Source organism: Odontesthes bonariensis, chromosome 8 (genome assembly GCF_027942865.1).
Source record: "Odontesthes bonariensis isolate fOdoBon6 chromosome 8, fOdoBon6.hap1, whole genome shotgun sequence".
Classification (NCBI taxonomy): Eukaryota; Metazoa; Chordata; class Actinopteri; order Atheriniformes; family Atherinopsidae; genus Odontesthes; species Odontesthes bonariensis.
Genome location: NC_134513.1, coordinates 12,303,914 through 12,331,809, shown reverse-complemented (window position 1 = coordinate 12,331,809; position 27,896 = coordinate 12,303,914). Strand labels below are relative to the sequence as shown.

At 39.9% G+C, this 27,896-nt stretch overlaps 1 protein-coding gene across 1 annotated transcript in view; it reads left to right on the top strand.

Annotated features, from left to right (window-relative positions):
* The window catches only part of exoc4 (exocyst complex component 4), a 115,148-nt gene that overhangs the window by 78,170 nt on the left and 9,082 nt on the right, over positions 1-27,896 (top strand). The window contains exons 14-19 of the mRNA XM_075471744.1: positions 5,061-5,197; positions 6,004-6,159; positions 8,565-8,743; positions 21,441-21,585; positions 24,895-25,073; positions 25,269-25,428. Of these exons, the coding sequence (XP_075327859.1) occupies positions 5,061-5,197; positions 6,004-6,159; positions 8,565-8,743; positions 21,441-21,585; positions 24,895-25,073; positions 25,269-25,428 (956 nt within the window). The remainder of the gene's footprint in view (positions 1-5,060; positions 5,198-6,003; positions 6,160-8,564; positions 8,744-21,440; positions 21,586-24,894; positions 25,074-25,268; positions 25,429-27,896) is intronic.

Sequence of the window (27,896 nt, the reverse complement as noted above, 5' to 3'; positions counted from 1 at the left end):
ATGTTTGAGCACAAGACAACTGTTAATTTATGAAAAAACATTCTTGCTTCAATGCAAACATCTCTCAGTAACGTGAGTGCAATCAGTGAACTGAATCTGCGGCTCCACCGTCCCCAAAGAGTGAGCTCTTTTCTGCTCTAAACCTTAACTGAGTTAGTCATTTTCAAAAGCTGGGTTATAGAAAGTTAAAGTAAACTCAACTCCAAAAATCCATTTATTCATCCTGAAATGAACTTTACTTTAGGCCTTAAAAATATCATGGGAGGGATGATTGTTTGTACAATTAGAGTTGACAGCACTGATGTGGTAACTTCCAGCTCATGTAGTCAGAACTGAGGTGTGTTTGAGGGCTTGTGTGAACACATGAGGACGTTGATTTGCAAACACATCAATAACGAAGGCTGAGCAGTCCTTTTAGCCTCGATATCTTTAATGTGTGTATCGTGTTTGTAACCCATTTTTAGTAGGGACAGTCGACTTGCTTCAGCTTCAAAGTCTGCAAAAATGGGTCGAATCATTTTGATGGGACTCTGAATATATTCTTAATGTATAATATTAAGCTCCTGCCAAATTTTCTATTTTAAAATGTATGTTTTTAGAGATAACAAGTACACAAATGTACAGAACTTAGAAAACACCTCACGTGATGAATTTATTTGGACTCATTATGAAAGGAGTTGCAGGTCCAGTTCACACTTATGAGGAAAAACACTGTCAAGTTGTCAAAACTTAAACAAACCTGGATACAAACCCTCTTACATGCATGCACATACAAAGAAACACGAGTTGTGGTTGAGTGGGCAGAAGCGTGAGGGCCATCCGGTGGGTGTCAGGGGAGTCTTTCTACAGTGGTTCCACACCGACGTTGATAAATGATCTGTCAAGACGATGTCCCACTCATGTCCAGCTCCTTTTTACCCAGGAGAGGGACATTCTGTATGGGGGGAAAGTGGGAGACGGAGGTTATCGCCGCACATGCTCCTGATGCTGCCTGAGCATGTGCAGTTGTGTGCACACACTGCTGAGTGTGTAGTATTTTGGCAACCCATGGTCAGTCAAGTGGACGGCCTGGAAGAGGCATTACACGTGTCAGCGGTTTGGGGTCAGGGTGTGAGTGAAATGGCAGAGAGCACAGGGTTAAATACTCTGACCTCAGCAAAACCTTGAGAGGCACCCCTTTATTTTAATGGGAAGAATCCATGATCCGTTTCTGATTCAAACCTGAGCCCAAGTGTCTCCCCTTTACATACGCAACACAGAAAACATATTACAGACCCCTCAGGAAACTGACATTTTGACACAGTTTGGATTGGACTGTGAGCTTGAGTGAATAAAATGTTCTTATTCTTTACATCTTATGTCGTTTTTTTTTTTTTTTTTTTTTAGAGCATGCCGCATTTAGCGATCAGAATTCAGCAACAGTAATTCCAGCCGTGCACTTTCACTGCAGTACATTCCTTGTGATGTGGCTTTTAGTCATTTCACAAAAGGAAATGGCTACTTTTAGCACCAACTCAATTTTTTCTGTGGTGATGACCATACATTAAGAGATATTTCCGCTGAGGCACTACTCATGAGGCCTCGTTGCTGTCATTAAACTACTATTGTCGTGGTCTTCATTTCACAACAGCAAACTGCGAAATCCATTTCAATCCCATCCAAGTTTAATTTTCTGTGATGACCACGTGTTTAGTACTAATGATGCAAAAGAGTAAAGGCAAAGTGCAACCAAGTGCAGTTTCAGCGTAATAAGATACTGGGAAGTGAAATTAAATAAGAAATATGGGTGTTTTTCACATGATTCCACAGCATGTTGACCTTTAAGCTTGAAACATTAGAAAGAGAGAGATGGAGAAGCCTCTGTGATACTTCTGTGAAAGACTCAAATAAGATAGAGGAGATGCAGGAGAACTCGCTTTCCCCAGCACTTTCAGTCTCTCTGTCTCAGCCCTCCCTTTCTCAATCTGTCCCTTGATTACTTTTTAATGATTGCTGCTGCCTAAGATGAATGGCTGTGTTAAATGAGCAAATTAGACAAGGGAGCTGAGTGCAGGAGCATTTGTTAGAGCAGGAGTAATGGATCGGGTGTCCATTGTTTACTCTTTCCTTCACTGTCTTGGCCTGCTCTCTTTCCTCAAGACAGGGACAGGAAGAGTGGGGGACATGAAGGTTTTCACCACATCATGGTAATACCATTAGAATCTGATAGTTTTACACAATTCCATGGATTTGATTCTTTCCATCATGAATGTAAAAATGTTGTAATTACCCACTTTAACTTGAAAATGATGGGATGCATTAGATTGCAGATTTTCATTGATTCATCATCACTTAATAATGTTGCACAAGTGATATCCTATCAGTAGTATAATTTATTACAGTTCTTGCTTTTGCATTAGTCCAGTCTTCAACTCCCTGAACTACTTCCAGTCCTCTATCCAAACGGTTCAGGAAGAGACAAAGAATTCACACATTCCATGATAACGGCATAATCACTGTAGTTACTGGAACAGAAATGGTTAAAGATGCATAGAGCAGTTTGTAATACAAGCAGCCCTCGTGTAGAAGCAGAGGTACAACCTCATTAGTGCTAAGCTGTAAATAAAAATAGGATGCAATTATTTACAATGATTTAAACCTTATATTTGATTTAATGAGCAGCACGTCCGCACGTCTTGGAGCTGAGAAGTTTTTGTTTTTGGAAAAATATTTGCTCCTTTAGAATTTGATCCAAGCAGCACATCTAAAACAAATTCTGACCGCTGTTTACTCCTGTGCTGCATCACCTGCTCTGTTAAAAGCTCTCTGTAAATGTTTGGTTGCTAAAGAGACCAACTGCTGCACTTATCTCTGCCAAAGGGGTTATTGGATTAGCTTTGTTTTTTTTGGGTTTTTTTCAATTTGTCATCAGGATCACTGCAAAAAATGATATATTTAAAAAAAACGAAACAAAAAGAAATATGTGTGTATGATCATTTTACCAGAGGTGGGTATGGCCTAAATGAAAAGGGATGTGTTTTTCTTTTTTTTCTTTTTTGTTTTGTTTTGTACAGCCCTGCTGAAGTTATGTGCTTTCAGATAGCTGCGGCTTTAAAACCTTTTTTCTTAAAAAGTTGGGTTTAAAAAGTTTAAAAAACGCTGTGTGCAAACTTCATCCTTACTTCTGAAAGTCTTAGCCTTTTTTTTTCTCCCTGTCTTGTTACCCACGTGCTGCCAGTGTACCCAATAAGTTGTGAGGTTTTCTATCGGGTGTTTCTTCGACAGAGCACACACAACTTTTCCACTATTTTTTTTTTTTTAACCCTTTTACCAAATCTCTTTTGAAAGATTCTTGCATCATATTCAAAATAAACTTATGCTTCTTTTTCTTTCCAAAAACATTTCTCAGTTTTAACATTTTTTTCCAGTATTTTTATATTCTCTTGTTTATTTTTGATTAAATGCACCGTTAAGATGTTTCCATTCCATTCCAACTTTTCTGACTCGGGGTTGTAGCCACTGCATTGACTATACAAACAGTTAGCCCCCCTGCAGAGTCTGTAATTCCTCCCATCCTGGCAGGCTGACAGGGAGTCAGGCATGGACAGTAAAGGCTGCTCCCTTGGCAGAGACGAGGCCTTGGTTAGCACTCCATGGGTATTGGCACCGCTATGGATCATTACCTCCTTCAGTGGAGTGGCCGCTCTTTGCGTGTGTGTGTGTGTGTGTGTGTGTGTGTGTGTGTGTGTGTGTGTGTATATGTGCATTCTTGCCTGCTTGTGACAGAATGAATGAAGGGGAAACTGAAACAGAAAAAGAGCTATTAATATTGATATAATTGTGTCACATCAGGGGACCTTCAATATTTTTGGATGATCAGTTACAGTCCCGACATCCCCCTACAGTTCCAGCAGTCATTTTGTGTTTGGAGTAGTTAAAAGCCTCGAATATAATTAAACTATTTTTAAATTCATCATTAATGCCAAAACAATGGAGACACTATATTACATAAAGACTTATAAATGTTAGTTCTGCTTCTCTGAGATTTATAAACTTGACTTCATATTTAAGCTTGTCATTTTTTTTTATTGTACATGAATAATGAATCTAGTTGAGGTGTTCTGCTTGTATGTGTAATTGTAGTTTCTGCTTGATTTTGGTAGACATTAAAAATCCATTGTTAACACCTTTACCCCTGAGGCTGTCTCCAACAGTTATAAAACAGGTCGTTTCCATTGAATTAATCTTTGACAAAACCATTAAATTGTCCATTCCCAAGTTAAACAGCGAAACTCTACACTAAATTCCCATCCGCAGAGAAGTGAACTGAGAAAGAAAGCCTAAGATAGCCTTCCCTTTTATAGATGCATGGGATTGCGCTGCACTGTACCACTCTTGCAGTTCATGCCATTTTCAGAGTGGTTCCAGCAATGCTATCACCAGACCAATAGTGCGTTATCACCATATTGGAGATGTAGGATAGATTGGTTAAGTGCAAGGAACAGGCAAACTGGAAGATCCTGAGTTGTAATCTCATTTAACAGCCTATGAATTGCTCAAAAGTGTGTGTTTTGAAAAGTTTGCTCGCTGTGTGCATGCGTGAATGTGTCTGGGCATATGAAGCTTCTCTGCTGTTCCCAGACCAGCTATTAGTCACGCAGGAGTGGCTAATCTGTAATGGCTGCTGTCACAGCCCTGCCGTGGCTCCTGGTGATGGGTGCACCGTGACAAATGCGCGCACACACACACTTAAAGCCTGAGAACTCACACAGCACAGAACACACAAAAATGTGCACTTGCACTGATTCACTTACACACTAAGAATCATCCATTCGTCTAATAGTGTTAAGACTTCTGACAAGTTCTCCGGCACTAGTCATCAGTCCAGCCACTGGTGACATGTAGAGAAGGTGGATTTGGAGCCATCCTATTACACTGGCACTACAACAAAGTGGATCTGACCTGACACTCGTGTAAAATCTAGTTCACTAGTGTTCTTTAGTTTTGACATTTTTGATTTTTCTTTTTTAAAGTGCACCAAACCAACCAGCATTGCTCTGTTTTTCTTCCTCTGCAATCAGAGCACTGTGGTTGTGGAGAAGTCCATCCAGGATCTAATGAGCCTGATGCAAGACCTGAGTGCCTACTCGAACCAGTTCCTTGAGATGGTCTGCGACAAGCTCAAAGAATACAAGGAAATCTGCAACACAGCCTACAGGTAAAAGAACTGAAGGGCTGCCTCACTTATGTTTGAGGATAAAGAAGAGAGGATGGAAACAGTTGGCACTCTTTATTGGATTTCTGCATGGTTACTTTAAGAAATGAGCTCTTATTGCTCTTTTAAACACACATACACACCCATTTTGGCTGTGAAATGCTGTCCATATGTGCTCCCCCAGGACCAGGTAACAACTGGCCAGGTAAAGGGAGGGCTAGAAATTACAGAGGGATAAAAAATGAGTGACGAAGGGGGCAGGAGATGCTAGATCGGACTGACAGACTGCTGGGAGTCCATCTGGACTGTATCACAGGTCACCCTCAGTCTCACTGGGGCCTCTGAGCAATAAAGACGAGACCAATGGAGACTGCCAAAATCTGTGTGTATGTGTGCATTTAACATTAAGGAGTGTCTCTTGGCTTTACCGACTGCCTTGTATGTGTATGTGCATGTAAAACCCCGGAGTTCTTGTTTCTTCTACACAATACATTGTTATCACGCAGTTTCGCCAACCCAGACACATGCAATTAAACCTCATACATATGTGTTCTGCCACAGTTCCACCTAATCATAGCTGATGTAATTTATTTTTTCAGATGCTTGTGAATCACCTGAACAATGACCTGAATAAGGCCATATGTCTGTTTGTTTGAATATTATTATTATTCAGACAGTTTTCAGCTGGACTTGCTGCATGGCTTCTGGCCAGTTGTGGCCCTTTAATCACCATAATAAGGTGAAGCTTCTTCAAATGTAATGTGTTATGACTTGTTTGAGTTTGTCTGGATTCTCGTATGATTCCTCAGGAGTATAGTCCAGTGTGAGGAAAAGCTGACCATTAGTGCTTCATGGTCTAAAGATGAGGACATCAGTCGTTTGCTCCAGTCACTCCCTAACTGGGCAAATATGACCCAACCCAGACAGTTGCGACAGAAGAGAGAGGATGAAGAGGACTTTACAAGGTACACACAGAACAGTCAGATGTTCATACTCATATGCTCATGTATCTATTGTTTATGATAAAGAATGTAACTCAAATAAGGTTGCATGCACTCACATCCATGCGTACTGCACACAATCAGAGGCAGACGTAGAAACACACGCAAATCATCCCTCCGCTTGGTTTTGATTTGTTTTTCACATATTTTTGAGCCCTCTTGTTGACCAAGAAGCACTTATAAAACAGTAATGATTGCTCTTTAAAACACCCACGTATCTGAAGGAAGTGGGGAAATGAGGGAAGAACAAAATACGAAAATATGAGGTGAGCAGACATAGGCAGGAAAGGGGGGTGGGGTGGGGGTTCAGTCTTATCGAAATTGCCTTTGAACGTGCACCCTCTTCAGGGAACACTGAAGTTCATCGGAGCAGAATACTAAAGTAAATAAATAAATTGGTTATGTGGCCAAAGACAGTCAGTCTGTTGTGGGTACTCTCTCCCCCTTTCTCATACTTGTTTTTTTTTTTGTTAGACAAACACACACACATGCGCGCACGCACGTTCAAAGAGCACAGATACAAAGAGGGAGACCACAAGGCTTTGATTTGAGGGCAATAGATGTTTTCATCTCTGTGAAACGGGGATTTGCTTCTGTACAACTCTAAACCCATTGCTTTAATAAAGCCCTATTAATAAGCTACACATGTCGGTGTGTTTGCAGGGGTGGGGGGTAGTTTTTTTTTTTTTCCTTTCTTGCCCATCTGTCGTTGAAAGGATCTTGATTTTGTGGGTATCCTGGCGACTCTAGAGGCTAGTCCATATGCCATGCAGTGATCTTAAAGGGGAACTCCGGGGCATTTGAAGCGCAATCCCATTGCTAGAGGTTGTCAAATACTGACAGTGGGACACAGACTGGTGCAAATCGGCGCTCCCTGTGCGGCGATTGCGCTGTTTGCGCAGCCTGTCATGCTAGCCAAATACGTGGTGACCAAGGGGCAAGTGCTAAACCTTCCACGAAACCATATGCATGGTTCTCACATTACTGGCATGGGGACGTTACAAAACAACTTTATAAACAGCATGTCACTTACCGGTTGTCGGTATGCTCGCGCATGTGAAAGCCCAAAAGAGTCAATGGACGATAATCCCATATACAAAACAATTATCTTCTCTAGAAAAACTGCGTTCAAGTATTTAAAACATTACAACAATACATGCCCAGTAATATTGTTGTAATGTTTTAAATACTTGAACGCAGTTTTTCTAGAGAAGATAATTGTTTTGTATATGGGATTATCGTCCATCGACTCTTTTGGGCTTTCACATGCGCGAGCGTACAACCAACCGGTGAGTTACATGCTGTTTATAAAGTTGTTTTGTAACGTCCCCATGCCAGTAATGTGAGAACCATGCATATGGTTTTGATGGTAAGGCTTGTGACTTTATTGTCGTATGGTTTATAAAGTGATGTGACGTTTCTGCAGTGTGCAAGTTGTTGTTTTACGTGGAAGGTTTAGCACTTGCCCCTTGGCCACCACGTATTTGGCTAGCATGACAGGCTGCGCAAACAGCGCAATCGCCGCACAGGGAGCGCAGATTTGCACCGGTCTGTGTCCTACTGTTAGTATTTGACAACCTCTAGCAATGGGATTGCGCTTCAAATGCCCCGGAGTTCCCCTTTAAGTTATCTAACATCCTCATCTGCCCCATTTTTCTTTCCTACCTTAATAGCAACATATCCCTCCATGACCATAAGTGCACATACTGTACATGTAGAGCATCTTTATGTTTTGTCACTTTGTAAATGGCTACCCTCTGTTTTCTTTTTCTCCCAACTGATGCGAGTAATAACTCCTCCATCTTAAAATGTCTGTGCCAAACAAGTTCTCTCACTATTACCATCGTTCTTGTGTTCCTATCCTTCTCCTGCCCAGCCCTCTCTGTCTATGTATCCATCTAGTTATCACCGGTATCCTTCTTACTTTCCATCCCTGTGCTTCACTGTAAAGGTCAAGGCAATCATTCAGCCCCACATCGCCGAGCACATAAGCATTGGATTATTATAAATTAAATGTAAATAGTATGTATGCAGTTCCTTTCCATTTAACAATCCATAATGTTTAAACTTTAGAAACTTGGCTTTTTTATTGCTTTTCTGTTTTCACTTTCTCTGAAAACCTGTATTTTTGATTGGGAAACCACTAAAGCCTGATGGTAAATTTCTGAAAAGAAAGTAATACTTTAGGCCAGTTAAAGAATCCTCGTAGTTCTGAGCTGTGTGCTGCTCATACCATTTTTTTTTGACGGCATGTATTTTCCATTAGGGGTATTTCAGAGATGGTCAAAGTATATTTTCCTATTTCAATAATATGGTGTCTCATTCTAACCATACACACTCTTACATTGCTCATGCTTTCTGATATTCAGGGCTGCTTTTGCTAAGGAGTCAGAAGTGCTCACTGGGAACCTCGGAGACAAATTAATCCCTCAGAATGAGATCCTTCGTGACGTCAGTGATCTGAAAGCTCTGGCCAACCTTCATGAGAGCATGGAATGGCTTGCCGGTCGCTTGAAGACATTCTTCGCCAACTTGCCTCAGGCCTCCAGTAAGTACAGGAAAAGCACAGTAATTGGCAAACTCTTCTGATATTTATTACCCATATATTGTACCTGGATTATATTCAAGCCCTGCATTATAACTGGATATCATTCTAAGTGGTATTTAGTTGTATTTATATTAAGCACAGTATGGGATATTTGTGACACAAAAATATACATATGGACTACATTTTCTTCCTCCATCTATCACACTATGCAGACATCTGTTGTTGTTTATGCCTGTCACAGAAAAACTCTATATTGTCATTTATCTTTCATGCTCTGCCTTTTTGAATGACAGCTGAAGTCAGATATTCTCTGTCAACTCTGTCAACACAGTTTCTCGTTTTGTGTTGTTTTTTTTTTTGTTTTTTTTTTAACACTTTTTTTACACTTTTTTACACTGCACAAGGGCACCCAAAATATAAATATTAAAGAAAATGTTGAGTTTTCTCTATGTTGCTGAAATATTTCTTAGAGGTCACAATGTCTAACAAAGGTGTCTTGTCTGTGCAACCAGTCCCCCTTTTTCAACTGCTATGTAATACACCACAGAGCTACAGAGCTCTACAGAATGCTACCAGTCTCTCAGGTCATTAGGAAGTTATTGATCTGAATACACTGAGGATTAAAAATAGTGCCTGGATGGGTTTCGTAGGATCGCAGATAGGTTTATATGAGTTTTTCCTCATCTGTACATGCAGTACTTCTGCAGCAACACCTCTTACCTTTGCCTCATTAAGTTCTTGTTTGAGTGTATTATCTCACAGTCATTACCTTCTCCACTGGAGTTGTCAGGGAGCACTTTACACACACACACACACACACACACCTATTATCCTCAATTCTGTTTCTGTTACTGTGTGTGCAGAAATGCCAACCCTAATCAAGACTTGAAAGTGTTTCATACACTACCTGCTCAGTCATCACTTTTGTATCATTAATCAACAATCACAATGAGGGCTCTTTGTGAGTGTGTGTGTGCTTCCATTTTAAACGTTGTATTGATGCAGGTTTTGTTCAGCACTTATAATAACAGTTTTTTTTTTTTATCTCAGAGCTATTTTATTTGAACATCTTGAAATATTCCCCTTCAATTCAATTTCCTTTTTATTGAGACCATATGATCGCATTCAGCGAGTTAGTATCCCAACACTTCCCAATGTGAGCCGCTGCCTAATGTGAGATGCACATACTTAGATGAGACTTGCACATGCACCATGGTGACCCTAACCTCCCTCTATCCCTTACCCTACACGGATATAGAAAACCAAGATGCTTTATTGGCTGCTGATATAGATTTCTGCTATGCAGCTGCTTTCCTAAATAAACTGTAACTTGCTTAATTCTTTTCTAATTTTCAGTCCTTTTTGCATGTTTAATAACAAAAGAAGTTGGACATAATATTGGTTACTGTTTAGATCTATATTCAGTTACTGTTGGCGTTTCTAATATACTTACTCAACAGGGATTGTATGTGCTCATCTCTTTTAGGTCTTTATTTATTTAGCAGTTTGTCCTCTGCGAGTTCCTTCAAATATGTAGAACTCTGTATCAATTGATATCTTAAAAATCTGTTAATAGGCTAATTAAACTTTGGTAAAGAGGAATACACTTTGTCACTAAATCAGAACACCCCACAACACATGAAATAATCCTTCTTCTGCAGGCTGGACATGTGCCATTACAGAAAGAGAACAAAATTTATTTTCTAAATGTTTTTTTTTCCAGTAGTGCCATTAGTAACTGCATTTAATAACAATACGTTGCCAGAAGGTCTCAGATTGCATTTGACAGGGTTACTTTAGTTTTGAACAGATAGGATGCGCAAAGGGACTTTAAAAAAAAAGTTATTGAACTTTGTCTTTTTCGGAAGAATACATATGTGCGCTCAGTTGTTTGGTAGCTATGAGGTGTGAAGAATGATAAGACAAAAATCAATACAGAAATGTGTTCTCAGCTAACTTGTATAGTCAAGATTTTTAGAGTAAGAGTAGCAAAAATGCAACACCAGATGACAAATATCCATTTTGGCTTTTTTAAAGTACTGAGTGATCAATATTGATGTTCTTCTTTTCTGTTACTGCTGTTTGGCATCCGTCCATGGCACCTGTCAGTTTCTTGAACTTTTCATTGTGAGCGTTCACTGACGCAGCAACTACAGCCCTTCACATGTTCATTGAGGTGTTTTTTTGCCGTCCCTCAGCATAAATCTCATCTTTGAGAAGGACCCACAGGTTGTCATTTGGGTTTAACTCAGGTAAGATATGTGGCCAGCTCATTACTCAGTGATCCCTGAGGCCTTTTTCTGCCTGACAAAGCAGTGGAGTACTTGTATTCACATGAGGGAGCATTATTCTGTGTACCTATCATGGCTTTCTGGAGTCCTGCAGACTATACCACTTCTTGATGAATGCATCCACCAGTAACCTACTGATTGTTTGAGGGTCGACTTTCGATCTTTTAGCTCACAAAGATGCATTTTATTCATCCAAGGACAACCCTCAATCACAATTTTGGCTTCCTCAATTATGGAGCAATGTTGAAAACGCGTGCTCCACCAATAGAATGCAAATCAAAAGCAGATCAAGCGCTCCCTAACTCACTGTATGATCAAGAGGTTGCATTAAACTTTCTCTCTATCCATCAAAATGATTACAACAGGATCATAAAAAAGCTGTCAGTATTTATCATTACCTGCAATTTTCACTCAATATTTTCACTTTAATGGGACGTACTGTATTACCAGAACAACTTTAGAGCTTTTTGCAACTCCTGACTCTGGAAGACTTGCATCACCGGGGGGATATACCACAGCAAGAGCTCCCTCTGTTCTGAGGGCACCACTGCACATTCCTGTGTTCTTCAGTGGACCCAGTCCATTGATCTTCAAAGTCCCGTCAGCGCATTAAAACTAAGATACATTGAGAACGTGAGCCTAACAATAGCTAATTGATAGAGCACACTCATTCCAGACTGCACAGGTGGTCCGCCACAGGTGTTCTGAACCAATGAGACTTAAAGTGTCCATTAGAATCCAGCCCCAGGCCCATCCACTAAATTAGATATCCCACACATTTTTTTTGTCTGTCTGTAAGGCTTCAAGAAAAATCTGGCCCTAAGGTATTTCTTGGTCCAATTTTGACGCTTCAACGTGTTCAGCTGTAGTTCTGTTTCAGCCATTCTTTTTTAACTCGTTGTTGTATCTGGATATCGTATCTTGATGGGCTCTGCGTCTGGAGACTCCAGGAAAGATCTTTTGCTGTCAGTTTACACCTTTTCTTTTCCTTTCCTTGAGCTACACTGGTAAATATGTGCAACAAAAGCATTGCTCTTTCATGAGTATTGAAATTGTCTGTAAGGCATTTTAGATTTCTAAATATGAATTCAATCTCCTTTGGCCCATTTTACATGCAATCATACAATCCATAATGTTACCGCATAATGCTGGCCGCATTCTCACTCTTTTCTAAAATACATATCATGTTAGCCTGGGAATTCCCATGCTGCTTTGCGCGCGATTTCATTCACACTGCAAAGGCAGCCTGGAAACCACCGCCCTTATTTTTACCTGAGTTAGGGAACCAATCACAGAACGGGGTTGGGTGGGGGGTGGTGTGCGTGCGACACCGAAGCTTGTAGAGTGTTAATCCAGCATGTCAGCGGACACAACATTACCGTTCGATGCAGCCTTAGAAAGTGTTTTAAGTAGCTTAGAACGCAAGTTTACTTTTAAAAATAATCGTTAAACGCCATCGTCTTCTCATACACAGTAAAGCGTCTTCTTCTTCCTCGTCAAATTTCTGTCGCTCTACATACGTCATCTGGTATAAGTGATACAATTGGCTATGAATCGCGCGCAAAGCAGCATGGGAAGAACCAGACGCCATTTGATAGACATTCGTAGCGCCCAATAAACGGCTCTAGGCATTCGTAAACCACGCCTCAAATACGAGAAAATGCACACCTAGTTCCCAGACCACCATCTCATCGCGTCAGCCAGGCTAATATCATGTAAGAATGATGAAATCCATCAGGTATTCAAGTTTATATGGTTTCTGACTGGAAAATTTGCATAGAAATAGCGATCAGTTCAGAACCGTCACTTGCCTAATAATTGCGCAGGCATTTTGCACTCGCCTGCAAACCTGCTTACTCATGCAATTAGCTAATAATATGGCATATGGCAGCAGTGAAATGCATAAAATCATTTAGATACAGGTGAGGAGCTTCAGTTAATGTTCAAAGATCAGAATTGGGGGGGGGGGGGGGGGCGGCGATTTTGGAGGTGGTATGATTGTTTTCAGATGAGGTTATTACAGCTCATCTCATGTTAATTACTTTAGTATACTTTAGTATCTGGTGTTTACTCAGAATAGCGTGAAAACTGAAAAAGCATCAAGCAAGCAGCAATTTTGGAAATGGAAATGCTTTCAATGAGAGAGCTCAGAGAAAGGTGATGAGATAATCACGTTTTTTTAAATCTGTGAAGAGCAATCTTGAGGCAGATCCCTACATCTTCCCAGATTTCAACAATGGCCTAGAAGGGGCACAGGCTAGTGCTGAAAACTGGAAACATGTAGCTTGTTATTAAAAGCTTTGATTTCTGTTGAAGCAGAACATGTTAGGGTCAGTATTTGATAATGTACTGGAGTGAATATGGCAGTGGATTCAGTGTACCTTAAAAGCCTCTCCAGACACCAGATCTGAATTCAGTTGCACCTTTGCTCTCAGCTCTTTGAGGTGTGCTACCACATCCTAAACAGAAGAAATACGTAGTATTAGGTCTTTCTGAAAAAAGCTGAGTCTATTCAGCAGCAGTGAAAAATAACTAAGTGCATTTGCTTGAGCATAACTGGAAATGTACTTCCAATCCTCTACTTTTCGAATAGAAATGTTGCACTTTCTACTCCACTACATTTACTTGAAAGCTTTTGTGTCTTGAATTTTTTTATCATTATGATTTAGCAAAATATGGACGAAAAACTAGACTTTAAAATGTTACAGTGTGAAAGATTGAAGCTGTAGTTGACAACGTTTTGGTCTTCTGACGCCCCTTTGTTTATATCCCAGTTTATGTCTATGTCATGTGGATTTTGTATTGGAAATCTGGTTTGGACCTAAATAGGCTCATTCAATATGGAAAATATTTTTAGCTGCTTCATATACATTTGTTAGACAAAAGCTAAACTTATTAACTTGGGAATGCCTTGGGGAAAAATTGTTTTTTTTAATTGGATTCCTATTTTCATAAAAATACAATTTGTATTAGGTTTTTAAAGTATGTTCTTAAACTGAACCAGTATATATGGGAGCTGTAGCATAGAAGCAGAGTTGGTCTTTCTACAGCTTCAGTATTATGAATCTCATGAGTCTAAACCAGAACTTTTTACGAGAATACTTAAACCACAACATCTGTTAATACCTACACAGCCATTCATCATTCATTTCCCATAATTAACTCATCACAGGGGGGGCAGCTCATCCCAGTTGTGCACTTTTACTCAAGTATAATTTTCACGCAGGACTACATTTAAGTCATTTTAGATTGCTGCATTGATACTTGGATTTGAACATTTCTCCCACCACTGACACATTTAGTACATGCCTATATATAGAGAGATATTTACAACAGTATATACAAGGTGAATTATAAAATATTTCCCCCAAACCTTGTATGCATTCCAGGCTTAATCCTCTTCATCTCATCCAGTACTCAGGTAAATTTAATGTGTTCATTCACATTATTTGATATTTAACACATTTAAAGGTGTCATCAAGCAGCATTTGATGAGTAATACATTATCAGTCTTGACAAGATGTTGCTCTCTTTCAAAAAGAAAAGAAAAAAGCCATATCTCAGAACACTGTTGTGTTTCTTTTGCAGAGAAGCCATTTATATATTTGGCATCCATTTTGTTTGGGGTTTTTTTTTGTCACAAAGGCTTCTTTAATTAGCACCTCGACTGAGTTTTGACAACTTAATCACTATATTTCAATATTAAATCTGTGTAGAAATGTCTCCACTTCCACACAGCTCTCACCTTTGTAGTTAATGTGTTACGGTGTCGACAGAAACTTAGCTGTGTTCACTGCAGTATTTAGGTCCAATGCCTGAGCCGAGGTAAATTCTGCACCTTTCTGAGAGAAAGGAATAGAGAGGCATTCAACCTTTTATCAGCCATTGTCACAACTCTCTGACTTCAGACCTCTGATTGCTTATTGAGCTTGCACTATTTTTGCTGTTCCATATCTTAACTTTTCATTTAGAAATGAAATTATTTAATCCAAAATATTCTTATTTGGGTTTGACTTTGTCACCGCAGTATCTCTTTGTAAACTCTTCGCATTCCTCTCACTCAGACGCAGGCTTTCTTCGTCTGTGCACAGATAAGAATTCAATAAAAGTACGGGAAGGGACGTGACATAATTATCATTAATTCCGGCGGGTGGCACTAATGGGAAGGATAGGGCAGTCACTTATCATGCTGGGACAGCCTCCGTATTGTTCATTATTTAGTGTTTGGCGAGCATGATGACTGACTACATATGCGTTGGTAAGGGTGCAATGTGTATGTGCGTGTGTGTGTACATAACTGTGCACTGTATAAGATGGGACAAGGGTACAGCAAGGCAAAAAGTCCCCACCTTATCTCACCCAACACCACCCCCCCGCGCACCTCACGTCTATGCCTCCAAATTGGATTTTATATTACAGAAGCAGTCAGGTATGAACAAGTCATTTTCCTCTCCCTGTTTTGGCTTTTTCTTTATTTCATTCCTTCTTACTTTCTCTGTTCACTCTTTCTTTCCTCTTTCCTTTTGCCCCTTTTTTTTGTGCAGGCAGTGTGAACCTTTTTGTCTTTCTTTTTACTTAAGTGGAGAGGGTTTGGTAGAATTTCTGGGACCTTTGCAGTGCCCTTTTGGTTTGATCACTTTGCCGTGAAGCTGAATTTAAGTGGAAGACGCACATGCTGTGAAGCAGAGATAACATGAAATCAGACATATTTGACGTCTTCAACTTCATCCCAATGTTGAATCAGTTGTAGTGAATGTGTATGCATATTTAAGCATCTTTGTATGTCTTTATGGATCAGATTGCTGAGGATGTCTGAAAAGCATACGAGTCTGAATGTGTATGTACGTAATAAGGTCTGTGTATTAATATGGAGACACTCTACTGATGGTATTATCTGTAAAGGTGGCTACAGAAAAGGGTCCCATCACCCATCTGGTTGCAGGAGGACTTCTAATCTACTCAGACAATATTTACCCAACAACACACGCACCTGAGGGGCATCTTTTTTGCTTGACAACTGCTTTGTATTTCTGATAAATTTGAGATTTTTTTAAGTAATATTTACCGCAGTGTCTGACAGGCTTGATGGAAGTTTGTATACTGAAAATTCACCTGCACAAAGGAGACCCCTGAGCGAGGTGAAGGATCATCCTGGTGGCAAGTCCGCTGTTGTAGAATTCTTCTTGCCCCGACAACAATTTATTAGCGTTTGCACAAAAGTGTGTGTCCATGCTGGAGGCCTGACCATCATTAGGTAGTCGTAGATACAGACTTCCAATCTTGTCTGCTTGGTTTCCAGGCAGTAATCATGTGGCCTCCCTTTGGCAAGAGGTTCTTCTCATCTCAGTGTCTGAGGAATGACTCACCTTGACTATAGCAGGTCTTTTCCCTTTAGCACTTTTTTTTCGTAACTCCTTTTAACAAGGAAAGTTGACTAAGAATGCATTTTTATTCAGTGCATTAGCCTGTGGGACTAGTTAAAGTGGAAGAAAAATAGTGATGCTGTGATTATTCATCCATCATTTCTACATCTACTTGAAAAATTTTAAGCTTTGTGTTTGGATTTTTTGTCATTCTTAGTCATAATACAGTTTTTGTTCTCCTCCTTTTCTTCCTATGTCTCTGGACAGGGATTCAGGTTTCTGTTGCAGATGTTCTTCCTCCACCAGAGGCAGCGAAATAATTAATACCTCCTCTTCTTTCTGACTCACTGTAATTTATAAATCATTCATCATTCAACTGCTCCAGGAGACTGCCCTTTGTTTACCTTTCTCCATTTTCTTTTCTGTTCTTCTTTTTGTTAAAAGAAAGGCCGTGTGTTGTTTCAGCAAAGCAGTTTGACTTTTATCATCTGTTTAGCAGCAGCACAAGTTCCTCCCTTTCCACTGATTCTTTTCAAGGTATTGTTTATGCCCTTACTGTCAGACAGGGCAAGGAGTGTACAATTATGTGCGCTGACACGAACTGTTCCTTTCTGTATGCTCCTACATTCTGTATTCTGTGAAGATTCCATCACTGATCTTCTTCCTTAATGTCTGCCACCCTCATCCTCTGCAGATGGCATGCAACAGACGTTTCCCTGAGATGAGATTCTAAAATAATTGGATAAGCACAGAGCACACACACAAACACACAGATACACATGGACGCGTAAATAGAAACAGGATGTCCACATACATATTCTCATATTTAATCTTGCGCACACAAAGAACTTATAAATAAGTGATGGCTGTAATTTGGATAATGGAAGAAAAAAAAGCAGCAGAAAGAGAAATAAAGAGCAAGAAAGTTGTCAGTCAGGACCAATGAGTCGTCCCTTTTTGCCCGTCTGCCCCGAGTCTAATGGTGGCCCCCATGCTGCGACGCCTCCATCGCATCATCAAAGCAGTGCAGACTGGCAACGGCAAGAATCCGAGTGTGTTTTTCTGTGTGTGTCTAAGCCAACTCGTCTCATGGACACCCCCAAGGGAGACCTCCAGCTGTGTGTGCCACAGTAATCCTTTTTTTTTTTTTTTTCTTCTTCTGTCAGAGTGACTGAGTGTGATGCACATGAGAGCAAACAGGCCTTCAAGTCACTTTCATGCATATGCCTATGTGCATATAAACACACACTTCATGGGGGAAAAAAAACCTCCCAGGGGCAGAGTATATTGTACATGTCCTCTGCCACACATACGACGACAAGCTGGGAGAGGGAAAGAGACGTACTGAGAACTAAATACTTGTTGGTGGTGATTTTGTGAGGCATCATTTGCTGTCAATAGATATCAGTCATTCTTGGTGTGCCAAGATGATGTAAGGTAGCAAGAACATCTTCCTCCAAAATGGAGCTGAGAACAGCAAACTTCCAGAGTGCAAAGCGAAACTAAGGCGCACCAATTCAAATATTTAGTCACTGTACTAACAGACTGACATTTCTCTGATTTGATGAAGACACAGCAGAGTCACAGTGTTTGTCTGTGTGCACACGTAAAAGCTGTGAATTAATTAGTGCTCCAGTCCCTTTTGTCCTCTGGATCATTTTATCTTGCTCTTACTTTACTTGGCTCCACAGGTCCTTGCCATATTAATTTATGCAACAGTGTTGTGTTGGTTTGTTTGGTATCTGTTAATGATATGATAAGTTGACTGGGACAATAAACAGCTTCAGCTAAATACAATCAAATGAAATCCATTAATGTTGTAATGCTTCACTCCCTTGAGAAATCATTGTGTGTTTTTTTTTTTTATAAAGACCAGATTAATACTAATATAACCCCCCCAAAGAGCTCATTTGAGCCCTGTTTTGTTTTGTTTTTCTGCATGCATATGGAATACACATGATGTTATCCTTGTCTACTGATTGTACCTGGTCTTAGTCTCATCCTCAGGATGGCTTTCATTGCAGCAACAATGAAAATAACCACAAGAAAAAGTAGTATTCACCTTCAGATTTTTCTCTGTAAAATTGCTGTCTTTTTTCTGTGAATCTGGAGCGAGCAATTGGAAATAGTTGCCCTGAATAGTTGTATTAGACCATTCTGAAGTTGCATGCGAATCTTCGAGTCCTGGCACCTTGTCCTAAACTGCCTCTACCCTCATTAAATAGTCTAATGATTCTCCTCTGCAGTTTCCTCCCACACACAGCACACACAGATTATCATGAGGTTTAAGATCAAGAGGAAGACTGTTAATTAGCACTTAACATTCGTGTGAAAAAGAAATTACATCGTCTGTCAATTCTAAGGTTTCACATATCAGGGCACATTAATAAAATATATTTTAAAAATGATTTTAAAAAAACATCCACTCTTCACCAGGTCTTGAAAGTGGGTAAATAAAACTTCAGATGATCAACAGCCCAAGCCATATTACAACACGTTATTCTTTGTTGAATAAAAGGGAAACCAAATGCAAAAACGGTGTGAAAAAAACACCTTTAGCAGCAATAACGTAAAGCAATCTTTTGCTTTAGAATACTTTGGCACTCGGAGGAGTTCATGGTCGACTCAATGCGTGCAAGGTGTGCAGGTCCTGTGGCTGCAGAACAAGCCCGAATCATTTTCCCTCCACCGCTGTGGTCAACAGTTGTTATGAGGAATTGGGACAGATATGCTGTGTTTGGTGTTCACTAAAAGTTATGCTGTGCATTATAACCAACAATCTCCACTTTGATTTTGTCTGTCCAAAGGACATTTTTCCAGAAGTCTTGTGGATGTTTAGATGTTCAGATGCAACTTTGAAAAGCTAATCTGTGCTGCCATGTTCTTTATAAAGACAAGAAACTTTCTCCCCGCAACCCTGCCAAAACATAGGCCATGAAGAGTATGCAATGTAGCAGTTGAATTTATTTTTTTTGCAATTTCTCTGAGCATCGTTCTGTCTTACCTCCGGGGGGAATTCACTGGAACATCTACTCCTGGAAAGATTTGCTATCGTCTTGAATGTTTTCCGCTTGTGAATAATCTTTCTCACTGTCGATTGATGGACACAAAACGATTTGGAAATAGTCTTGTATCCCTGTTCAGATTGATTGGCAGGTGCAGTTGCCTCTCTAAGATCCCTTTCTGATGTCTTTCCTCCTTGGCATCATACACACCTGAATGATCAATTACTCATCTGCATTTCAATAACCGCACCTGTCTGCTACTTATTCACACGCTGCTTCTGCAGTTTGACCTTGGGTTGATGGAATGTGTGCTTTCTTTTTCACATGACTCTATGTTCTTATATATACAGTGCATATATTTGACACTTTTCTGCACACTGTCAAACACCTTTAATGAGAAACATTATTTCCTTCCTTTATCTCTGTGTGTCAGATCCACTGGCAATAAGAGCTGCTGTCACCAGTGTCACATCACAACTCTAGCTTTGTTTGTTTAGTTGATTGGAAAGACAGAGCATATGTGTCACCTCTGTCTTCCAAGGCCAATAGTCTCTAATCTTTACAAAAGATTAATTGAAAGTAAATAAAATAAGCAGCAGTGTACATTCACATGTGCTTAACATGATTTGATGTATTTCAGGAATTAGACTCGATGAAAGCAACATAGAATTAGTCTTTAGCTGTAGAGTTTTAGCTGTAGAAAACTACACAGATTAATGCCGGAGATTTGGGAATTTGTTAATCTTTTAGATTAGCCGTCCTAAAAAAAAGAGATGACCATTGTGTATTTTTTTGTGAATCCAGTTTAGCCTCTGTCCGTAGAACTCTTGTATGTTTTGAATATATGTTGATCGTTTGGTTTTACACTGACACGGAGAAGTGCTCACAGTTAGTATTTATACAAATCTGAGTCACCTGCAAAAGAACGCTGTAGTCCCTGCAGTTTCAGCTACCCACAACTGAAATCTGTCAGGGTTTCCAGGTCCATTTTCAGTAGACTTTTTAAAGGCAAAAAAAAATATACAGGAAAAATATTTAGTGAAACTGAAGGAAATCACCGTAAAGCCTTTGGGAATCATACAGTGTTACAAACAGGTGAATATTAGCTTCCTGCATTTCACTCCCTATTTTGTCAATATCGTTCAGAAAAGTCAGGGAGAGTTAATGCCGATAACAAGTTTAGTTTGACTTAGACTAGTTTACTACTGCTTTGCCCTTTACTGTGTGCATCTGTGTGTTTACGTGTCCGTGTGCGCATGGATGCGTAGTAGCTTGCATGCATGTGTGACCTTCGGAAGGGCAGGAAGAATAAGTAGGGAGCTGGCTTTGACTGCGGCACATCGATCGTGGACCCCTGCATTCCCCTGCTCAAAACTCACTCTTTTTTCACACGCACACACGTATACACACACACACACACACACACACACACACGCCTCATTGGTCAAATAGACTTACATATGAGTGACGGGGCCAATTTCTCTCCTTTTCCTCCCCTTGTTAATTTATGGCCATTGATCTACACTGAGCTGAATTTATATACACTCATCATGCTCTCTGGCTTTCTCTCTCTTTCTCACACACACACACACACACACACACTCAGGTCTTTTGTGTGGCTTACAATGCGGTGCAGTGACACATGCTCCTGCTGCCTCAGCACAAGTGGTGAGAAGAAAGTGCAAGAACATGCTGAAGGACTCAGACAGTGTGTGAAGTTGAACTAATGGTTTTCTTTTTCATGTACCTTGTGACCTGGTGTCATTTACATTTGCTTAATGATATCATTATTAAGTAGAATACATGCTTATTACCACGGAGAACAGTGCAGTGTATGTGCACACATACACAAATTATGACCTCATGAGGCATTTCCGTCTCACAAGATGAACTAAAGGCAAACAAGTAGCTAGGCAACAGCATACAGACATTAAAACTCTGTCCCAAGTCCTCTTTTTAAAAGGTCATTTGTTTACTTCCTTCAACTGCTCCTGTTTTATAAAACTGTTCGTTAATGGTGATATTTGTGCCTGCCCAGATGCTTCTCCGTGTTCAGCCGACAGCCAGGTGCTCGGTGAGAGTGAACGTAGCAGAGAGCAGATTCTACAAACTCTGAGTGACCTGTCTCGGGGCTTCCAGGATATTGCTGATCGATGTCTCCTTGCGTTGCACCTGGAGGTCAGGTAAGCAGGACAAACTGAGGAATATGTGTGTTTCTTAGGGTGTTAGATATTATCATTTTCTGAAGAACTCTTTTTAAGTGTATATTCGTACATGCCTGTTGCATTTTCTTCCATCCATTGTAAACGATTTTGACAAAGCAAAAAATATTTATTCACTTCATTGACACATTCTTTTAAAGGATTTTGGACACTATTGGCCGTTTGCAAATGTTTGACTATGGTTTCCCAGGATAGGGGCTGGAGAAAGACGGGGATGAAATGTAGCAAAGTGCCACAGGCCATGACTCCGATCTGAGCCGGCTGCAAGGCGCTCTGTACATGGGTTGCCCACTGAACCTGCTTAGCTACCCAGGACCCTGATACACATTTTTTGCACACATATAGCCTAATAAAACTGTTAATAGAATGTTTTTAACTTAATGTCATCATAATGATAATTCATTGACCTTCAGGTCACTGGATTTTAAAACCAAATGATTGGAAAGCCAAAAATATGATGGAGAAATTACATGTTCTCCAACTGCTGTCATCCACTATCACAATGTGACATGTAATAAACACCCAACTCACTGTGTTATACCACACATTGGCATCTTCTTGATTCATGCCATAACAAGGCGATGAGCCTTTAACTCCCCTAGATCTTTATTCTTCTATCTCACATACGGTGTGTGGATGCATCTGATGCATTAAATGATGTGATGCAGCCAGTAGTCTATGTGTTGTGTTTGACCTCCATCACCTTCCACAAGAACTTGGAATTGCTGCATTGATATTACTCAATGTTGTCACTCAATGAACCTCCAGAATGTTGATGTGGCAATTTGAATGATGTACCCATTAACTACATGCAGCACAACAGCTTAGAGGACATGGCATTAAATCTGCTGAGCAAAGAAAACTGATGGCATCAAACTAACACCATCTATATGTATAAGTTTAGAAATACATACACAGTATTCAGTAGGCATTTTGAATGTCAATACTGTATCTAAGTTAATTTACCACACCATATACTTTTTCACTCCCACAACCACTAATAGTCCTCCATCATTTCTCTCCAGCTTTTTCCATCCCTCCCTGTAGATCATTGTGTAGCTTATGCAATATTGTTGATGATTTCAGTGAAAAACCCTCCCTGAGGCTGATGTCTAGCTATATGCTACACTCCATTGACTCTCCCCATCTAGCGAATTTCCCCTGATAGTGGTAACAGCTAAATGAAGCCATGAGGAAGAAAGGAGGTGAGGGAGGAAGAGATGGAAGAGTGATGAGTGAGGTTAAAGTGTTGGTGGGGGTTAAAGAAAGGATCTACTGTAGCTTGGTAGAAGAAATGATTGAATTGAGACAGAGGGATGTGAGATGGAGGCATTGAATATCTGGAGTAGTTGTTGGCTTTGCCTTAGGCTGAAGAAACATTTACCCATATCATTTTATACCCTCATGCTCTGGGCACTATTATTAAGGAATTATAAAAGTATCGACTTTTTAAGTCTAGACAGACATTAGTCTCCTATAGATCTAAAGGGCCTCATGCATATATAGTTTCAAGTGGGCAACGAATATAACATACTGTTAAAAGATAAGTTGTAAAAGATGCATATTTTTGCTTGGAAATATTTGGATGTTGACAAATTCTTGTTGTTATTGAGCTGTTTCCCCAAAACAAATCCAAGTTACAGTGTTATATTGATTGTAAAGTTGTGTACAAGCTCTTAACTTCAGCCTTAGGGCATTCACACCCCACCTTATTTGACCGTTTTTTTTTTTTTTTTTTTTTTTTTAATTACATAACCAAAACCAATTTTCTTTTTCTTTTTAATGATTTTCTGGAAATTCTTTGCTTGCAATGATTGCCTTAAGTCTCAAACCCATCGACCTCACCAACGAATGTGTTCCCTCCCTGTTGAGGCCTTTATTCTATTTTTTATTGGCATTTCTGCCTTTAGTTTAGCCCTCGACAAGTGAAATGCAGCTCAGTTGGGTTAAGATCAGGAGACTTTCTCAAACACTGCAGAAGATTCCGGCTCCTTACTCCAAATAACTCCTGGGTTTCTCTCACAGTGGTCTGCATTTGGTTGAATCCGGGCACACAGTATATCCCTGTTCATTTTAAAACTCATCCAGCTGCTTCCGTCTTCTGTCACATCATCAATAAACATTCGTGATGCATGCCCACGCCATCACACTGCCTCCGCTGCCTGCTTTACGGTTGATGTTGTATGCTTCAGATCTTGTGACATCATAAAACTGCTCCATATTTTTCTCTTGTATTGATCTAGTTAAGATTAATTCTAGTTCTATTAAGTGACGGCTCTGTTGAGTTGTTTTGGGCACAGACTCATATGCACCCTTTCCTGAGACTTACGAACAGCGTGCGCCTTGAGCTGAAGCCGTATTTGTTCTTGTGACTCATGTCTCTTCGTGGTGAACTTGGAAAATGATACATCCTGGTGACTGTTCCTCACTTGGCTGGAGGATGTGAAGGGGTTTCCTTTACCTGCTTAACTATTGAGGAAACAACAAAGGAATAACCCAAACAAACCTGAGAGTTTTCTGCTTGAGAAAAATCAAATAGTTCTGATTGTTCTGAAATTATGAAACTCTGCAAAGTTGTCAAGATATCAGCACAAATAACATCATCCTTTGGTCATTCCTTTATTTTATTTTTTTACTCAAAGTGACAGATAGAAAAGTTCTTCTCATATTTGCTACACATCTAATGAACTGGTTTATAGTAAAGAGAGTTTCATTACATGGTATAATGCTCAGGACTGTGTCAGTCGTAAGCTTCAACATTTATAAGATGTTGAAGCTTTTTTGAACACTGCTCAGAATTGCACAGCATATTCAGCCCAGTGCCCTACAGCACTTTGCTTGGCTGAATGGTATCCAGGAGTGATGCAGTGGTAGTTGAATGAGTTGATATATTATGAATACTTAAACGGAATTATTTCTGTTGAAATTTCAGGCGTTAAGGTCACATCCTTAATAATTAAAACTTCCAGGGATGAGAATAATAAAACTTCATTCATACTCACCGCTGTACTCTCGTTTTACCTCATTGTTCCCATGTGTTGGTAGTTAGTACATGTCATAGTTAATCTCAGCATATCAACAGGTGACCATGGAAGAATCTCAGGGGCGGCACAACTAAAAATTAAGAACATGCGGCAGGTGTACTTTTAATGACAAGTCATCAAATGAATACAGACATTAAAGTCAGACATTAAAAATGTTCTCCAGCATTTCATTTTCCACTTTGTAATTTCTTTGCCCTCCTAATTATCTTCCCTTGTTTCACTCCAGGGTGCATTGTTTCCACTACCTGATCCCCCTGACCAAGCAAGGCAATTATGCCATTGTGGCTAATGTGGAGAGCATGGACTACGACCCGCTGGTGGTCAAACTGAACAAGGACATCTCAGCCATAGAAGAAGCCATGGGTGCTGCCTTGCAGCAACACAAGTTCCAGTATATATTTGAAGGTCAGCATGGTCCTGGGAAGACATTTCAGAGTGATGGGGATGCATTAAGCATTTTAAAGCATACTTTAACTATATTCTTCTGTTTGAGTCCCAATATATATTTTTTATTCAAATGTCTTTTTATTTTCCCTCAGTCCTGATCATGACCATAGTTTTCCCCTCCTTTCGCTCTTCTCTTTGCTTTTCTCTTCCTAGGCCTTGGTCATCTGATCTCTTGCATTCTGATCAACGGGGCCCAGTACTTCAAGAGGATCAGCGAATCCGGCATTAAGAAAATGTGCAGAAACATCTTCGTCCTCCAGCAGAATCTCACCAACATCACCATGTCGAGGGAGGCTGACCTCGACTTTGCCAGGTCAGGATTTTATTTTCACGTTTTCACAGTTGTGAGCCACTTAACCTTGAGCAGTTTTCCTAGTTTATAACTGAAATCAACCTTTCTTTCAAGCCATGGGCTGAACCAGCAACCTTGCAGTTATTCAGTATATATACTCAGTCTCCACCAGTATGAGCATGTAAAAACTGAATACCTTGGACAGCAAAAAGAATGTGCCAATATGGAGTTGCTCTCAATTGTCAGGATATTCTCCTTGCTCTTTCTCCTCGGGTTTTAATGTTGTCATGGCAATAAAACCCCTGACACCACAAAACTAACTAAATAACCGTCTTACACACAATTGTATGAACATTTTTGTTGTGCCAGAATGTGTGCTGAAATTACTCCAATTGAAAGTTTAAACTAATATTAAATGACATGAATTAATGAAAATGAAAAAGACTGCCTGGTGATCAGTCCTGCCTTATTGCACACTTACACAGATGCACACAGGTATGCACAATATCCTGAAATCCAGAAAGCCTGTTGTTGGCCACTGCAGGTGTGACAGGTGTGAGGAAAATTAAAGCTCAAGACATCTTTGTGAACAAGATAGAGAAGAGAGGAAGGCAGAAAGAAACAAGTGATTCATAGTGTTCACATGATTCCCCCCTCTCTTTTAGAAGCTTGTGTCCTTGGTCGGAGAGCGCATGTGATAAGAGGGGTGATGGAAAAGATGGAAAAACAAGTGCAGGCTCAGGGGAGGAAAATTGAAACACTAAGTGAAAGGAAGTTATTGAAAAGCCATATTTGTCAAGACAGGTGCAGAAAGGACTTGGAGAAGGTGACATGAAGAGAGGTGAGATGAATACTAGAAAGACAGATTTAGATGGGAAGAAAAGGAGGAGAATGAACAATGGATAAGCAGTGAAGACTTAAAAAACAATTGTCTGCATCGCATCATCACCATGCTTTAGGGTTAATTAAACATCTCTTTCTGAGTGGGTCACGTGTTTGAGTGGTTGGGTGTGCTGGCAGAGTTTGGATATTTCCATTGTGGTAAGGTCAGCCCAGTTTCCCTAAAAAAAAATAAAGGAAGACAAAAGAGTGAACTGAAAAGACCTGAACTGTATGTGGAAGACCATTGATTAGTATGTTATTTCTACCCTCTGTCAACTTTGATTATGGAGAAATGCCAGTGATAGCTTTTGTGTCTTTTTGTCTCCGTCTCCCACTCCTTCTGATTGAAAGGCGTGGGTAGTGTGGAGGTGTTGATTGGGAATTGCAGAGCACATTGTTTACACATTCATGGTTTTTTGGATTGGCCGGCCTCTGGCTCTAAGACGCACCGACACTTGCGTACACAAATCCACATACACACTTGCTCACATCCATTCAGATACTCAGCCAAGCTAATCAGCATATGTTTATATTTAGGACATGAATATTCATCAAGTATGTCTGAACCTGCCATTGGAAATAAACATATGACTTGTATAAGTATGTTGTTAAGATTCGGTTAAATTAAAACATTCACCCCATAGCGATATTTCAAGGCCTTTACTCCATCTTTATCTAAAGGCACAAAGTCTAATGTGAAATTATTTCCAACTCTAAAGTCCTGGTTTCTGATAAATTGAACCTGAAGTGTGGACCTTTGGTCTCCCCCCTCTGCGACTGAGAATAAAGACTCAAATATTCTCTCTGCATGCTTGTAACCTCCGCCACCTGTTCAAAGGAGTGCTCTCTTATAATTGTACGATGTATCTACAAGGGCATAAAAGGCACAAATGTAGGGATGGAATGGTCAAATGATTATCCCACTAAGACATTTAGCCTATTTTCTGCTCCAGAAAAGTTAATTCTAGTTGTCCATCTTTTTTTTTTTTTTTTAGACTGTAAGCTTTTCTCTGAATGCAGTCTCCTTTTCCTGAATTTTATTACACTTTTCTTGGTCTGTTGAGGTATTTGCTACACTTGTTCACTTCCTCATCTCTTGCAAACCAGTCGCTGCTGGTTGAATGAAATGCCACCACAGATGTGAGATTTAACAAAATACGGACAGATTTATCCGGTGCTGATAGACCTTTATCAATATGTAATAGCTCTGCATTCTGCTTTAACTATATGTGGCTGGGCTTTTATAAGAATATCACAGGAAAGAGAAGGTTCTGTGTAACTTTTTTCGAGTTTTCACAATTTCTGGCTTCCAAACTAACGTTCAGTTGGACACTGTAATACATACTACATAATATGTGCATAATACTGCATTCAGTAAACTCTGAGGGATTGATTTTTTTGTGATGTTTCATATACTCATTTTGAAATGGTTTTTGTAGCAAAAACTGAGAGAAACTAATATTGTTTTAACCTAATCTGCAGTGAAACAGTCAGAGGGGTTGGGACTAAGAGCTGAATATTCATTTTTACCACCACTAGAGAAATGAGAGCAAAATGAGAAAAGGAACTAATCACAGCAGGAAGTCTGCTGTGGAGGGACGCTGCAG